At 32.3% G+C, this 18,548-nt stretch overlaps 1 protein-coding gene across 1 annotated transcript; it reads right to left on the reverse strand.

Moving 5' to 3' along the window:
- Nucleotides 1–5,678: 5,678 nt before the first annotated feature.
- LOC147409600 (putative glucan 1,3-beta-glucosidase A) lies at nt 5,679–10,248 on the reverse strand. The gene is made up of 8 exons (XM_086430550.1): nt 10,028–10,248; nt 8,892–9,011; nt 8,593–8,790; nt 8,340–8,498; nt 7,781–7,950; nt 6,732–6,881; nt 6,304–6,656; nt 5,679–6,194 (listed from the first exon to the last, which is right to left on the reverse strand). The coding sequence occupies exons 1-8, from the start codon at nt 10,214–10,216 to the stop codon at nt 6,013–6,015; spliced, it is 1,521 nt and encodes a 506-aa protein (XP_086286676.1). The 5' UTR covers nt 10,217–10,248; the 3' UTR covers nt 5,679–6,012.
- Nucleotides 10,249–18,548: the final 8,300 nt, after the last annotated feature.

Genomic DNA, 18,548 nt, shown 5'->3' on the forward strand with positions numbered 1-18,548 from the left:
TAGTGTGCTTGAGATATGTGAATTATATCCTATGGGAAAAATCAAAGTATATTAAAATTATGTTTTAGTATTTTAAATGCCTAAAATCCAACATGTGGTATCAGAGATATAGGTTCTTGAATCTCCATATCTGGACTTCAAACTATTCATGCATAAAGGTTGTCATATTTTAAGATAAAATTCTCATTCTAATTTCTTGATTTCGTATATATAATCATGATTGTTGTGATTGAAATTCGATTTCAATATTTTTCGTTTAAGGTCCAAACTATTGATTTTATAAATTTTGGTTTTGATTTTAGAAATTCAAATTTTGATTTTGATTTAAGAAATTCAGATTCCGATTTTTGATTTCAAAATTCAAATTTTGATTTTGATTTCGGAAATTCAGATTGTGGTTTTGATTTCAAAAATTCGGATTTTGATTTTTTATTTTAGAAATTCAAATTTTAGTTTTGATTTTAAAAATTCAGATTTTGATTTTTTTTATCATTACTACGTGATATTCAAGTTTCAGTATTGAATTTATACAATTCATATTTCGATTTTGATCATTATGTATATATATGAAATTCAGATTTCGATTTTTATCATGACTATATGATATTCAAGTTTCGATATATGAAATTCAGATTTTGGTTTTGATCATGATTTTGTGATATTCAAGTTTTGATTTTGATAATTGAATGTATGAAATTTAGACTTTAGTTTTGATCATGATATTCAAGTTTTGATTTTGATGTTGAGCTTATAAAATTCAGATTTTGGTTTTGATCATGATTATGTGATATTTAAGTTTCAATTTTGATATTGAATATGTGAAATTCAGATTTTGATTTTGATCATGATTATGATTATGTGATATTCAAGTTTCGATTTTGATATTGAATATATGAAATTCAGATTTTGATATATATATATATATATATATATATAAGTGCACAATGCATGTCATCGTTATTGGAAATTACACCCTTAAGGATTAGTAAATATTAGGGACAATGACTATGAGAGACTATTTATTAAGAATTTATCGATTAGTCCCTTAGAAAAGAATATGGACCATTTAAGTCCCACTTAATAAAATATTCACTTATTAAGGATCTTTTGAATATTTCTTTACGAAAAATACCTAAAATACCATTTTAATAAATTGGTCAAGTTTTCTAAAATACCATTTTAACAACTTTACTAATTTATTTTCTTAAACACATTTTTTTCAACCTCAAAATTCGTTGAAAGGGTAATTACGACATTTTCACTTTAAAAATCCATTTTAGACTAATATTTGATAAATTGAGTTCTAAAGAGTCCAAATTTTTTTAGAAAAGACTTTTTGGTACATATTGTAAAAAAAAAAGCCTTTGGGATAATTGTCTATAAATATTATTAGATAATTTGGATATGAATAAATTTTATTAATTTTATAACCTTCAAAGTGACCTTAATTAGTAAAATTTATAAAATATCGAATTGTATTAAATTTGATCATTGGGGTGATATTAATGAACAATAATATTTATAATTATAGACTCAATTAGGTAATTGAGATTAGCCCCAAAAAGAATTTCATTTAACTAATTGAACTATGGGTAAGGTAATATAATTTTTATGAATTTAACAAAACTAAGATTGGATATCCAAAAAATAACAAAATTGACTAAATAAATTATGTAGATTATGTTAGTCTTATAGGGTGAATAAATCAGTCTTTATTCTAAAGTAAGTGACTAATAAATATACCTAATTTAACCCAAAGGATAAATTTAGGTGATATTGATAAGTTTATCAATATTCAATAAAACTCAAAGCACTTATTAAAACATTGCCTTTCTTTTATTTTAGTTTTCAGTTCATTGTACTCTCATGCATCCACCATCCCAATCCTTATCGGATCAATTTTTTTGAAATGGTATGAGCACATCAAATTTACTCTAGGTGTTTAGGATCTTGACATATCATTCATCTCTGCAAAACCTACAGACCTAATTGAGAGCAATATGGTAAAACAAAAAAATTTGCTCATTGCTTAAAAAAGATCGAATATGCTTGGTTTGATATTCATGAGGATGACAATTGCTAAGAATATTAAGACCTCCCTACTTCCGACTGACAACACGCAGGAGTATTTGAATAACGTAAAAGAAAAGTTTAAGTATGTTGATAAATTGCTTATGGGCACTCTAATGGTTGAATTGACGACTATGAAGTACGATGAGACGCGATGAATACAAAATCATATCCTAAATATAACAAACAAAGCTGCAAAGCTAAGACTATATCCTCAACTTTCTCCCAGTTCAGTTCGGTCATTTTAAAATCCACTATAACACTAATAAAAATAAATGGAGTGTGAACGAACTAACTAACATGTACATTCAAGAGAAGATAAGATTGAAACATGAAGAAAAACAATTTGCTTCTGTGATGACTCAAGGAATAAAAAGAAAAAAGAAAAATTAAAGAAATGAAAAAAAAACTCATCAGAAAAAGATAAAGTACATGGGATTGTAAATCAAGCTAAAAGGAAGAACAAAAATGATGTCAAGTACTACTTCTATGGTAAAATGAGACATATAAAGAAGGACTACGTAAAACGTAAAAATTGGTTTGAAAAAAAAAGTATGTATTTTTTTATATGTTATTAATCAAATTTAGCTAAAATACCTTTTAATATCTAGTAGATTGATTTTGGAGTCACAATTAATATTATGAATTCGATGTAGGAATTCATTTCAAGTAGGAGAAACTAATGCAAAGTGAAAGATCTATCTTCATGAAAAATCTTCTCGAAGCGTAAATGCTAGTTGTAGGGACCTATCGCTTGGTATTGGAGACTAGTCATCAGATGAATTTAGAGAACACTTTTTATGTTCATACCATATATAGGAATTTAATTTCATTATCTAGATTAGACAGTTTAAGATATTCGATTTATTTTTAATGTTGATAGTTAAAGTTATTTTTACATTCAATTTTAGTTGAATTTAGGATTTTAATTGATAGTTTATATAAAATTAATTTAAATTTTGATTATATCAAACCTTTAATTTCTTACATTCGAATAACGATTTGAAACGTGACTTGATTAATGAAAATTCCTTCATCTTGTGGCACAAACGTTTGTGACACATCTACAGAATTAGAATAAAGAGATTAGTGAAGGACAAAGTTTTTGATAATTTAGACTTCAAGAATTTCTTGGTATACATGGATTGAATTAAAGTGAAGCAAACTAAACATACTAAAAAAAAGAATCACAAGAGGTAAATAATTCATTAAGATGATACACAATGACATTTGTGGACATTTTCCTTTTGTATGTTTAAGTGGAGAAAAATATTTCATCACCTTTATAGACGTTCTTTTTAGATTTGGTTATGTCTATCTAATTCATAAAAAATCTCAATCTGTAGATATCTTCCATATATTTATAACTGAGATAGAAAGGTAATTAAACAGAAAGGTTAAAATAGTTAGGTTAGACATAGGAGGTGAATATTATGATAGACTTAATGAATCAGATCAGAATCCTAACTCTTTTAATAAACTCTTAGAAAAATTAGGTATTTAGGCACAATATACAATGTTTTGGATGCCTTAGTAGGCATAATATACAATGTTTTGGATGCCTTAGTAGAATGATGTAGCTGAAAGGCGTAATCGTACACTATGGATATAGTTAGAAGCATGTTGAGTCACTCAATAGTTTAAAGATTCTTATAGGGAGAAGTATTAAAAACTGTAATGTACATCTTAAATAGGATTTCCAGTAAGACAGTTCCCAAGACTCCATTAGAGTTGTGAATTGGTAGGAAACCTAATTTAAGACACTTACATGTTTAAGACTGTCCAGCGGAAACAATTATCTACATAACCCATAAGAAAGAAAATTGAATCGCAAGATTATCTGTGAATATTTCATTGGTTATCCAAAAAAGTTTGAAGGATACAAGTTCTATTACTCTATTAGAAAATTAATATTTCACTCCAGTGATGAAAACCATAATATTTATGATGACTGTAGTGATGAGGTTTTGATAAATAATAATAATAATAATAATAACTTAACTTAAGCTCTGGTGATGGTGAGTTGCAAAAGTCAAGGTAGATATGACATGGTAGATAAAAAGTAAAAGAATGATGTTGAAATGACCTCAGGCCGGAACCACATATTGCATTTCTTGACGTGAAAGTGTATGAGAACCATAGATGATTTTCATCGAGATACGAGTGAAAAAGCATCTATGGTTCATATTCACTTTCACATCAAGAAGTGCAATATGAGATTCTAGCTTGAGTCACTTTAGCATGACTCAAAGTAAAACAAGTAAAAGTAATAATGAATGTTGTTGTCAATAAGGGCACTTTTGCCATTTTGTTTAAATATTTGCTAATGAGGCATAACATATGGGTAAAATGCCAATTTAGAAGAGTTGGGGCCTTAAGCTCTAACTTGTGAAAGTTAGGAGTCTGAAATACTAAAAATCCCTTCATTTTAATTCCTAAAACATGCACGCGATACACTATTAATTTTTACACGTCTACGAATTTGTAAGTTCATCACTTTTAAACTTACAAGTACATAAATGCGTAGAAATGAACAATGTACTGCGTGCATGTTTTTGTAAATAAAATGAACAGTGTATTGACATCGTAATTAGAACAAAAGTTATCAATGTTTTCGTAAATATCTCTTAAAAATAAAGAAAGTGAGTAAATGGATGAGAATAAGTAAAATTTTAGGTGCCAATAGAAGTTCTCTCTCTCTCTCTCTCTCCCTCCGGCTAAACTTTTATTTTCTGTGTTTAGGATTTTATATGAGCCTAATCATAATTGTAACACAACTATTGAAATTGTTTGAACAAGTGTTATAATTGAGATTATAATTTTGAACCAAACCTTTGTAACGTTTGAAGAGTGTGTTTTAATCTTTAATTAGGGTATCATAAATAATTTTAGAAAAATGGGGTGTAATAAGTAAAAGTTGGATTTCCAATAGCAGCTCTCTAAATATTAAAACATAAATTTTGACATATTTCCATTTCAATACTTGATAATCGAGAACTATAGTCTCAAAGAAAATAATTAGTACTACCAAGATAGGAGCAAAATACAGTTTTAATATGAAAATAAACCTCATTTTTTTCTTGACCAGAAGCATAAGATGATGAAGTTAATATCCAAAAGTATACAAATTTCAGGGACATAACCCGTAGAGTTACATATCCAAAAATCAGAAATTAGGAATCTTTACTATTACAATGGACTACGTCAAAAAATCAGCTAAAACACACGATTTCTAACCATTCAATTCGTATATTATTTTTGGAAAATGCTGGTCTGTGCTTGACACTGCATTGATGTGGTAGTATCTCAATAATCATAGATTTTCTCTTTGTATCTCGAGGAAATCTTTATGATTCTAGAGACATTGCCACATCAGCACAGTGTCGAACGCAGTCCATTTAGAACGACTTGTTATTTTTATAATGGACCTGAATTCAACACTTTTGTCTTTCGTCATTTTTAAACCTATATTCCTTAATATAAATAATGCAGATTAAGAAGTTGTGGTGGGGCTTTGGAGAATTGTTTAAGTGTTTGGATTTACTTTAGAACATTTATAAAAAAAATTGCTGCAAGGGCAACACAACTACCTTTCACCCAATGATATATAATTTAATGGAAAAAAATAGATATAAAATTTTGGGGAAAAAACCCCTTAATTTTACAAGAACTGGTCCTAGAATAAGCCCAATCCAAATGAAAGGCCCAGTATATTAGACCTTACGGGTCCCAACCCATTAACACCTGAAATGGATCCCCCATTATAACAAAGAGTTGACACCAAGCTTTCATTCTAGTTTTACTTTTATTGCAAAATTAAATAGAAAAATAGTCTAACTATGGGTGATGCACCACACAAAACAAATAATCCGAGTTGAAACTCGAACCAAATGGTTTTATTTAAAAAGAAAACTGACACAATGAAGGGGACTCAATAGAAAGTTAGAGCTTTATGAGATTGTTGGTGATCATCCACTCGAGACTCCAGTGATGGTTAATGTTCTTGTAGCTCCAATAAGCCCATCCAAATGTAGCACGCCCATACACGTTTATTTGGGCCTGTGCGAACCTATTGTAATCTTCCATTGATGCTCCCTTCATTGCCAACTCTGCAGTCCATTCCCCTACATTTCCAAAATATCACAAATTAGCAGATCAAAACACCAATTTTTTAAATGTAACACAACAAAACATGTAAAAGGATAGAAATGAAACCAAACAACTAGCACATACCAACAAAAGTAAGAGGACCATCAGGTGAGGTTACTGCACTCAACTGGCCAGCACGGTCGTTGTTAATAAAATCGATGTTTTGTTGTATATTCATGTTGTTGAACTTTTGATCAAAGAGGTTATAGTAATGCACATCTAGGACCGAGCCCTTAAGGGCACGGCCAAGTGAGAGGAACTCAGTAGCATCAGCTGGTCCCAATCGGGCAGACAAGATCACATAAGCGCTCGAGCTGTACTTCCTTACAGTATTATAACCTGCTTCATAGTACCTCTTTAGGGTGTCAAAAGGGATTCCTGGTGCATGAGGCTCATTTATCAACTCAATTGCACCAAGGCTTGCCTTGTTAGCATATCTACATTAAAAATAAAATTTAATTAGTTGGTTATAATTAGGATGAATTGCAATAATGTAAATTGTGGAACCGAACCTTGATGCAAGGAAGTCTATAACCGCAACCGTCTCATCTATGTTTGAGTCTCCCCATTCTTGAAATTCGTCTCTTGTTCCACTGTGGTCATCGCCATTTTGCGAACCCTTAACAGCGTGTAGATCAACTATAACCTTCATACCATATGTCCTGCAGAAATCCCCTATTATCAAACTTAAGAAATACAAGACTATAGTTTATCATGAGAGCTTACATTTCAACCAATGTTTTAAAAACCAAACTGATGATCAGACCAAATACTCATCAAAGTAGTCGACCCTGGCTCAATTTGGTTGGTTAGATTGATGTATGTTTTTATTATATAAAAAAAAATGTAAAAATATCTCTACAATCATTAGCGGAGTGATTAAAGTACAAAATCAGATCGAAACCACTTAGACCACAGGTTGTTGTGTAAATGTCTTGTATTCTGCTGTGCTACTCAGAGTTGCGGGCCAAGCCGGGGTGAAGGGGGCGGAACCCTCGTTCCAAATTTTTTAAGGACTATGAAAAGGGAAATCATGTAATATTGTTTAAAGGGGTTTTCTATTTTTGGGGAGTTTTACATGTTTGGATAACTCTCGGTTTTATAAATAGAGATCTTTGGGACTGTAAAACGTATGAGAAAACAGTGATTGTTCTTGTTCTATTCCGTGGACGTAGGCACACTGCCGAACCACGTAAACCCTTGTGTTTTGTGTGATTGTGTTATCTTTGCTATATCAAATTTTTTCACATAGGTACAATCAGATTTTTAAAATAATGATAGCTACAACAATTTTTATGACACAACAATTAGTGAAATTGCATACCACACACCAAAAATAATGTACACAACATTTAATGGAAATGTCAATGTCCTGTGAAATACTCTCATTCATGTGGAGGTCCCCTCCTCGACTTCGTTTTCTTCCACCTAAATCTCTTTAATTTCTTCTATGCAGAGAAACATATGGGCCTTTCTAATATCCCACTTGGGTTACCTCAGGTTTGTTTAATTGAATCATATTGTATATAGAGATGTTACGATGTGATTTATTATTACTTACTGTGCCCAAGTGAAAGCGTTGTCCAAAGCTTGTAAGGAACCCCCGACAAAAGGCTTTGGGGGTGTTTGGTCGCTTGCTATCCACCATCCAACTGGAATCCTCACAGCATTAATACCATTTTGAGACATGAATTGGAAATCTTGCTCAACTATGTATTTGCTCCAATGATCCTGTCATACATGGAATAATGTTGACCACAATTCAGATTAAATAAGATTTTAAATTACAAAAGTACAATTGGATAGATTCGTTACTACAGTCAAAATATTTTTTATTATAATATAAAATTTAATAATTTTAAAATTCTATGGATAAATAACAATTTTTTTTTTTAATATTACAATTCTCTTGAAAAATAACAAACGTCTAACGACAAGAGCCCACAACTTTGAAAAGTCTTTTCCCTAATAAGCTATCTAATTGGTATATTTAAATAATCTAATAGTGAATGTGCTTCAAGGCAAACAAAAGAAACGAAAATTCCAATTGCAAATACAACTTCCTGGTAATTACCATCACCAAAACACATAATATTTTTAAGAGAAAGGCTTCTACTTACATTCAAAACTTGGCTAGCTTTATCCGGGCCATAACCATTTGTGATTTGGAATTCACCCTGCATTCTCTTAACTATATTCATTTCAAACACGGATGGATCTTGATCTCCCCAACTAGAATCCCCTACATAACTAGCAACTACGAACGTCTCGTTCAGCACCTATTTGTAAACATCAAAACACATTGGTCAGGAACTTACAACTGCATTAAGGGTTTGCCAATAAAAGTTGGAAAGAAAAAAAAAATCACACAACCTGGCAAAAATTTCCATTGGATGCTTTAATGCGAACTCGATTGGGATTGTTAGAGTTCCTAATTATCTGAAAAGTTTCAGATGCAGTAGCTGTGTTAGAAATGGCAACTATCCTCCTCCCTTCCCCTTGATTTCCCAATCCTAAAAACTGTTTATGGGCCGTCCTCAAATTAAACGTTGATTGATCGATCCTCCATAACTGTAGGGAGAAAAAGGATTTAACACAGTTTAATTATAATTTATAATTAAAATAAAAGATGAACAATTAATCAAATATTAACTTAACTTAAAATTACTCACCCTGAATGTTTCCCAATCAGAAGCATTCGGACGATTAGCCACTAGAACTGCTCCACCACCGTTCTCAGCTGACAGATACTTGTTTAACTTTGGAGATCGGAATTGCACTTGGTTTCCATCCTAATAAAGAATCAAGAACTATACATTAGCATTTTTTTTCTTCTTTATTTATAGTGATGGGGTAGCGAACCCCAAGGCCCAACTAGGGGCGAAGGCGCGAGGCAACTGATCTCTTAGAGCACCATATCTCGCCCAAATCCCCTGGTCACGACGGCATCCACATGAAAGATGCCACTAATGAATCAAATAAGAAAAATGATGGATGCACGCGCACATCAGCCGCGTATCCAACCACGTATCTCAACCGCGTGCATCCATCATTATTCTTATTTGATTCATTAGTGTTCAACCTGACTTTACTACATTAAAACATAAAAGAGATAATGTTACACTCGACATGATTGAATGAAAATTTTGAGGATAGGACGGACTCCCATGATGATGACAATGAAATCATAAAACAAATCGTGAAACAACGGATATGATCCATGGTTTCAAGAAGAATAGATTTAGGAATTACTCCCCATCTGTCTATCCCATTAGGAGTAAGTCAATTCTAATTCAAAGAACCGAAGTATTCATTAGCGTTATTGATTTTTCTATTTAAAAGTGGAATGATATATGCTAAATTCAGGAGATCTCAATTCAGTATGAAACATTGTATTGATTTAGAAGAAACTCGGGCTTTTCCTCTCATCTCAATCATTTGTTTGATGTTGTACAAAAGTCCGGTCAAAAATAACATTATTCAACAGGTGCCAAGTAGCTTAGTTGGTAAAATCTTCAGGTGATGATACCATAAACCCAAGTTCAATTCCCAACAACACCAAGTTACTAAACTCATTAAAAATAGGCTTACCAATTAAAATAATAATAATAACATTATCCCAAAGTCTAGACCAATAGATAATGCTCATGATTTGCATAGAAAAATCTCGAGGACTATTAACAATATGAACATCGGGATGACAAACTACTAAGAAATTGCTCATTCTAATATCAAAATAACTTGCGCAAGCTAGACCCAATTAAGAAAAGAAAAAAAGTGGCATTTGGAAGGCAAAACTAATACATACCAGAAGATCATTGTTGGGTATCCCATCAAAGAGAGATGGTTTCATCCATCCTTCTATAACAAGCCATCCTCCAAGATTTACAGCCTTCAAAGGCAAATTAGGGTTTGCACTTCGAACAAATGATACACAGACAACACATGAAGAAAAGAAGATGATTAGAAACCATCTCATGTAAGAGAAACTTTCCATTGTCTTGTGTCTTATCAGAATTGGTCGAGTTTCTACCTCTATATATAAGCCCAATATAATGTTGACCCAATTGAAGTCAACAAAATCGTGGACTACTTGTAAGTGGGAAAACATTCACAGTCTCAATTCCCCGATATTTTAATGTGGGGCCATCTGTATAAGTGGTGATTGGTCCACATGATTTGATTAGAAAAGATTTCAAAAATAATGGTGGTGGTCCCTTTTAATAATGACCCTCCAACCTCTCTTCAAGGGTCAATTAATCCACACCGTGGGTATGATGTTTCTTAGATCTCGTTTTGAAAATTGCTGAAATGACAAAATGTATTTACTGTATGATTTTTACAAGTCTGACGTGGATATGCATACATAATCGTAGATAATTTTTATTCGTATCTTGTGAGAATCACAATAAATCCAATATCACCCCCAGCACGACTCTAAAGTTTTTTCCACACGGCACGGGGAGGGGTGGAAAGGAAACATTGGCTTTATGAGAGAAGATATTAAGGACATGTTTAGATTAGCTTTGGACTTATGCTGCGATGGGGAGCTAGTTCTCTCTATCTCTATCTCTATCTCTCAGCAAAAGCACGAAGCAATTCATTGAAAGAGTTGTGTTAAAATGACTCAAAAACAGACACTCAAAATTCACTCAACTGACATGGCATTTTTATAGAATCATCTATGGCTCCCTGCAGTTGAGTGAATTTTGAGTTTCTTTTTGAGTCCGTTTAACAATATTCTTAGAGTTGTGCTGCACAGACTTTGTTGGACAATGTGTTCAACATTGCACTGACCATAACCATAGATATTTTTCCGAGTTTAAAAATCAACAATTCTATATGCACTGCCACATCAACACAATGTTGAACAAGGTGTCGAACGAAGTCAGTTTAGTATTTTCCTATTAAAAATTATACTCAACTGACATGGCATGTAAGTCTAAGATACACAAGAGAAAAATAATCTATGGTTTGGTGCACATTTCACGTCAATTGAGAGTATTTGAGTGTCAGGCCCGATCAACGGTCTAAAAGGGTCCAACTGGATTCACAAGAAAAAAAAAATCGATTTACGCTTGGATTGGAGGACCATCTATCTCTATGGACCACATGCCAATGTGGTGTCGAAAACCACCATCAAGTGCCACGTGTATGTGGAGCATGAAATTTTATGAATTTCCAAAAATATATAATTGAAAAATAGAGATTTTTTTCACCATTGGATTTAAATTTTAAATTTAGGAGTTCAGTGACCATCCATTTTTGACCTCAAGATCTAACACAAAAAGATATATTTTTTCCAAGATTTTTTTTTTCAAAACCAATTTAGACCACAAATTAAAAGGGTTAATGTGTCAATTGGACCAACGTGGCAGTACACATGGCTCAAATGTTGACCTCAGTCCATGCAACCTTTTCCCTTTTATTTTTTAGAAAGAGTATATTTGTTAAGAAAATTATACTCTTGTTGGTACATTTAGTATTACCATAAAATATTAAGTTTTTTTTAATTGTAACATTATGTATTTCAATCTTTGGCCCTTCCATCCCTTAGAGAGGGTGATAGAGCTTTTGGTTTTTTTTTTTTTTTTTTATGTTGTCAAAGAGTTAAATAATGAAAATAGATGGGACAAGTGCCTGAATAAATTAATCAAATCATGTAGGAACAACGTTCAAGTCTAGCGATCTGGTAGTGAGACGGATGACTCACTGGGACCTTTTCTTGGATTCTAAAAATGTTTATTGCTCCATCCCCGCAGAAACAGAGAACTCGTTGCTATCTCAGATGTGCCACTGGAGACTATGAAAGTAAGAATGGGAGAACAAAAACCTTGAGGTGATTTTACTACTTTAGATGTTTTTCAGTAGTTATGTCTATGCATTTGGTTAATCAGCATTTATCATGCCAATTTAACAAGCTCAATCTTGGGTTTACCCAATAATGTCGAGCCACATAATATTTAATGGTGGGTCCCACATAATCGGTGAGTTTGTATCATCAATAGATTTTTCTCAAAACGAGTTCAATGTAACTAATCACAAATTTCAAATTGGATCTAGCGACGCGAAATAAACAAATATGGGCTATTTGTTTGGATTTTAAAAGCTGGCTTATTTTGCTTTTTTAGCTTTTAAGCCAAAAAAGCCATAATAAGAGTGTTCGTTTGAGTTTTTTTAGCTCCCACAAATATCAACAAAAGCTAAAAAATGGCTCTTATTTAGAGACGTTAAAATGAAGCTTTTTTATTTTGCTTCTACGCAGAGCCGATCATTGAAAACGGCTTATGTACAAAGATCGAAATACCCTTCACCTTTGTTTGAATTTCCAACGAATAGACCTAAATCCTATTTCATTCGACTCTCAACGCATGTAAATCTCTTCCTTGTCTCTCTCGTTGCAGCTCGCAGCCTCTCTGTGATCTTTTCTTCTTCTTCCCTAAACCTTTTAGGTTTTATACTTGAGAGATACCAAGCCCGATCTGTGCGTTTAACGAAATTGGAAAAGCTTTCGTATTCATCCACCATTGAAGCTCACTCCACAAACCCTAGAACCAGAGAGGCTGTTCGTTTGAGCTTTAGAAGTTTGTCTTTTCGCAAAAATTACAGGTATGCCTTTCATTCCTTCTTGTGTTTTAGTTTTGATTTTGATTTTGTTTTTCTTTTTTTCCCTCTATTTGATGTTAATCTGTAGAACCCATTTCTCCATTTTATTTATTTTTCATAAATTTTCGATTATGGGTTTCTTTTCTTCTCCGTTTTTTTTTTTTTTGGTATTTAAGCAGATTTCCCTTATCTATTTTGTTGTTTCTACGTCTTCAAGTCTACAATTGGTACAGGGATAGGAAAATCAAAACTTACAAATAAAAAACCTTATAATTATAGAGATTTGGAAAGAAGGGCAAACTTCTTTAGGAATTGATAGGGTGGAACAATGATGATGTATCCTGCGATTTTGTTTTAAAGGGTTATTTCTACTCTTCTATCAAACCCCTTTTCAAACAAGATCATGGATTTATTAGTTTCAGATGAGATCATGGATTTATAATCGAAAGGGCATCTTTGGGTAAACGCAGATTTTTTTTTTAAAGAATTGAAAGGGCATCTTTCGGTACATGCATATATATATTTTTTTTTAAGAATCAAAAGGGCATCTTTATTAGTTTTTGAGTTAAATGCAGATTTTTTATTTTATTTTTTATGTTTCATCAAGTTATAAATATTCAAAATTCTCATGATTTTTAAATTCTTGATAAAATCCTGATTTTTTTAACTAAATCACAATTTACTTATTGCATCACAATTTATTCAAAGAAAGATTTATCCGGGAGAAGTAGTTGCATTTTTTATTAAAAGACTCCCTTGGAGTTCTGACAACTCCAATGGAAACTTTAGGGGCTGTTCTTTTGAGTTCAATGCAGTATATATAAATCTTGTAGAAGGTATATACATTTTGAGTTCAACGCAGAAATGTTGTGCTGATGAAAAAAATATTGTAGAAGGTATATACATGTTGATCTTAGCTAGATTGGGTGGACATGCCCATCTATTTCGACCGTCCAATCGTAGTGTCATTATTTTGGATGGCACGGGCACGGTAATGGCCATGGCCATGTGTGCACATTCACCACACATCACGACACATGTTAGCATGATGTTGTGTACACCATCCATTGTTGTGATATTTGGAGAAGTCCATTTATTTAAGAGGTAAAACCATACTTGTAAGAAAAATCATAGTTGGAGTGATCTTGTTTTTGCATACAGATAGGTTTGATGGTGATGTATTGGTAAAAATTGGTATTGGGGATTCTAGTGATGAGAGGTACAAGTTGAAAAATGTTTTATGTGTGTAGTGGTGGGGTTAAGCACCTTGGCTTGTCTCCCAACTAACTTGATTTAATTTTGGATCTTATTTTCTTCTATACTTTTTCTCTTTTCTTCTTTGTTTATAAGTGTGGGGGGTGAGGTGACGTGGTCGGTGGAATACATGACAGACCAAATTCACTAGCTTAACATAAATCTAACATAAGACATAATTTGGTCATTTTCAATATTCCATTATTCTATATTGGCTGGTATGTGTGTGTGTGTGTGTGAGAGAGAGAGAGAATATTTTTGTAAGTTTTGATGCTACTAAAAGCATCATGTAGAGAGAGAAAGAGAAAATTATCTATGTATTAATTTGTTAATTTTATTGCTCATGTAAAGATGGACTATCTGTTTTGGCCCACAAAACTTTGCAAAAACAAGGAAGAGTGAAATCAAGGCATTCTCTCGTGTCTGTATAAAATTTTTATTTGAACCTCTTTCCGTAATAAAAGGTTTAGAACTAAATCTGAAAAGGAACTGTTACCTTTTAGAAAAGAGGGAATGCTCTTTTCGTCATATAAACAAACCATAACCTGTGTGAGGTACAATGGTGTTCTCATTCCTTGATATTAGTTTTAGTGATAGCATATAAAGATGGACTATATGATTTAAAACATGTTGATGTACGTATTATGTATTTTTTTTTAATGTTAATGTGTATGAGATATTACGTGGATAATAGATTATGTATTATGCAATGTATTATACAATTATTTTTTTTATCAAGAAAATTTCATATATCTATTTTTAAAAGGAGATGCTGCTGAAATTTCGATAGAATTATAAACTTTATAGATTTATTTAAATTAAAAATAATTATTTTTATAATTTTTTAATATATATATATATATATATATATATAGTGTAATTTTATATTTATTAAGGTATTCTGATTATTTTTATGCATTTTATGAGCATTATCAACATTAAGGGTATTTTGATCATTTTATTAGAATCTAGTAATAAAAAGATATCAAACGGACATATTTTTCTGACTTCTGTAACGAACAAGCTTCTGTTGGATATGACTTTTCAGGCTTCAGGCTTCTGCTTCTTCCAAAAGTCAGCTTCTGGAGCTGAAGTTGACTTTTGGAAAGAACAGACCCTAAATGATTATAATGTTTATTACCCTAATCCCATTTCATTAAATCTCTTTTTAAAATATTTGAAAATACATTTTTAATTTTTTGCATAGTAATAAATTAAGTAGTGAAATCGTTGTTAGACCAACTATACATAGCTATAATTTGGTTGCTTTCCAACAAATAAAGCATTGAATTCGACTTTGAAAATGACTTCACCTTGTTTGAAAAACAAAGGATACACCATTTATAATAATTAAAAAAAATGAATGTTATAATTTCTTTACAACATGTAATGATATAACTTTTTTAAGTTAAGATGGTCGCTTGTAAGTTGTTTGTAGTTTTTGTTACTAGTGTTTTTACGTTTAATGACTATAGTTTTGTAAGAATTTTATTGCTAAATGGTTTTGTTAAAATGAATAGCTAATATGAATTATAGATAATGATCACGCAAAGAATTTCCAATATCATTGGAATAGGAATTTTACTATATATATATATATATATATATATATATATATATATATATATATATATATATATGGGAAATGTTCAGCACCCTAAGTTTTACCACACACTTTAACAAACGTTTTTTGTCCTACATGGATTAGAAGTTTTGGAATGAGCTGATTTTTGGTGAGGATGATCTCTATGATTAGAAGATCATCCTCCCCAAAAATCAGCCCATTCCGAAATGTTTAGCCCCATGTTTACACGTTGAAAAATCGTGGACCGTCCATTTTTTGTAAATCAATTTTGATGGGGTTAGAAGTTTTGGAATGAGCTGATTTTTGGTGAGGATGATCTCCTCACCATAGAGATCATCCTCACCAAAAATCAGCTCATTCTGAAACTTCTAACCCATGTAAGACAAAACACGTTTGTTAAAGTGTGTGGTAAAACTAAGGGTGGCGAACGGGACCCATATATATATATATGGGTCGGGTTCGTAGACACATAAAACTACTCATAAAGTTACAACGTTTTTATCTTATATGGTTAAAAAGATTCGGTATAGGCTGATTTTTTGTGAGGATGATCTCTATAGTGAGGGGATCATCCTTGCAAAAAATTATCCCATTCCAAAACTTCTAACCCTATCAAAAGTGATTTACAAAAATTGGATGGTCTAAAAATTTTTAACTTGTAAACATGGGCTAGAAGTTTCATAATTGGCTGATTTTTGGCAATGATGATCTTCTCACCATAGAGATCATCCTCACAAAAAATCAGCCCATTCCAAACATTTTTACCCATATAAGACAAAACATGTTGTAGCGTTATGTGTATACGGATCCTAATCCTATATATATATATATGTAGAGAGAGAGAGAGAGAGAGAGAGAGAGAGAGAGAGAGAGTTGTGCATTTTTGGTACACAGCTGACATGTCAAGGGCACAAAACCATAGATCTTTTTATTGGGATGCACAAGAAAAATATGTGAGGTTTTGTGCCTTTGTCACATTAGCCACATACCAAAATCACATGCATTCATCATTATTCATATATATATATATATATATATATATATATATATAACCAAAGATAGTGGTACAAATAGGTATCTAGAGATGTTAGATTGGATGAAACCGAATCCTATTTCCAAAATTCACCCCAGAAGTACCTTGGAATTAGGACATAGGGGGAGTACCATGACACCAGACCATTTTCTTGAATGGGAACAAAAGAAATGACTATTGAAGTTGTTGAAAACATTCATGGGAATGATGATTTGAATAATGAAAATGAAGATCCTCGTTAAGTCGGTGAAAGAAGACATGGGGATGAAGATTTACCGTCAATCTCATGAAATCCACCAAGTTGGAGACCCTATGACCCAATCTCATGTTCATGTGGCTTCAGAGCCCATTGTCCATAGAACTCATCATACTTCTCATCACAATGTGAAAAAGCCCAAATTTGACAGTCTTGGGCCATCAAATTTCATAAAATTTGACGGACTAAGAGGTCAAATTGGCATCAAATTTTTCACTGTCAAAATTTTTTTTTGACAGGTTGAAACTATCAAATTAATGAAGGTTGGGAGAAATTCAACATCTCTAAACCATCAAATCTAGGAATATCAAGAATTTCGACAGTCCTAGACCGTCAAAACTCAGTTTCTAAAATTCGTGGGCCTTGGCCCGTCAATTTTTTCTGTCAAATTTTTCAGTTTTCGCATGGTGCATCCATCATCTATGTTGAAAGACCTTTCACTTATCATGCCGTGTCATATCCTATTCAAAATCAAGTAAGTTATGATAATGTGTCCTTCAAATATTCTGCATTCTTGAGTTCTATTTCTAATAATTTTGAGCCTATTAACTTTTTTCATGCCAATTCCCATTCCGTGTGGCGGAAAGCCATTGAGGAAGAGCTTAAGGCACTTGGCAAAAATCAAACTTGGGAAATTGTCAAGCTGCCTGTTGGAAAAAGACCCGTTGGTTATAAATGGATTTTTAAAACAAAATATAACAATGATGGATCTGTTGAAAGGCATAAAGTTAGATTAGTAAGGAGTCACTCAAACTTATGAGAGTGGACTATAAGAAGACCTTTGTCCCAATTGCAAAGATGAATACAGTTCGGGTCCTTCTATCAGTGGTTGTTAATTTTGGATGGTCCTTGTATCAAATGGATGTAAAAGTGTTTTTCTACTTGGTGATTTAGAGGAAGAAGTTTATATGAGTCTTCCTCCAAGTCACCCTAAGGAAAGTGAAAATGGGCTTGTTTGCAAATTGAGGAAAGCTTTCTATGGTTTAAAACAGACACCTCATGCATGGTATTCTAAACTTGCTTATGCATCACTGGGCATTGGATTTTATAAAAGTAGTGCTGATTTTTCCATATTTGTAAAAAAGGGCAGTAAAGGTACTATAATCGTACTTTTGTATGTCGATGATATTGTCATCATTGGTGACGACAATGAAGGTATTGCAAAACTCAAATTTCATCTTCAACAAAAATTTGATATCAAAGACCTCATTAGGTTGAAATACTTTCTTGGGATTTGAAGCTACTTACTCCAAGAAGGGTCTTTTAATTTCTCAGAGAAAGTATATTTTAGATCCATTAAAGGAAACTGGAAAACTGGGTGTCAAGCCTATAGATACACCAATTGATTTTAATAGAAAGCATAATCAGTTTGATGGAGAACCTCTTGATGATGTTGGGCATTTTTAGAGACTTGTTGGAAGATTAATCTACTTGACAATAACAAGATCCGACATAATGTATGTTGTGAGTCTTGTAAGTCAATTCATGCATGCTCCTAGAACATCTCACATGGAAGCTATAGAGAGAATTCTCAAATATCCAAAAATATCTCTGAGGAGAGGTGCATGGATGAAGTTAAACGGTCATGTTAATAT

This window comes from Akebia trifoliata, chromosome 2 (genome assembly GCF_017979445.1).
Source record: "Akebia trifoliata isolate Shusen 1 chromosome 2, ASM1797944v1, whole genome shotgun sequence".
NCBI classification, from domain to species: domain Eukaryota; kingdom Viridiplantae; phylum Streptophyta; class Magnoliopsida; order Ranunculales; family Lardizabalaceae; genus Akebia; species Akebia trifoliata.

Excerpts from the sequence above, each read along its gene's own strand:
- LOC147409600 (XM_086430550.1), bottom strand. The coding sequence starts at position 10,216 with ATGGAAAGTTTCTCTTACATGAGATGGTTTCTAATCATCTTCTTTTCT. Across the intron at positions 8,499-8,592 it reads CCAATGGAAATTTTTGCCAG|GTGCTGAACGAGACGTTCGT; the intron begins GTTGTGTGATTT and ends GTTTACAAATAG. Across the intron at positions 7,951-8,339 it reads AAGCTAGCCAAGTTTTGAAT|GATCATTGGAGCAAATACAT; the intron begins GTAAGTAGAAGC and ends CATGTATGACAG.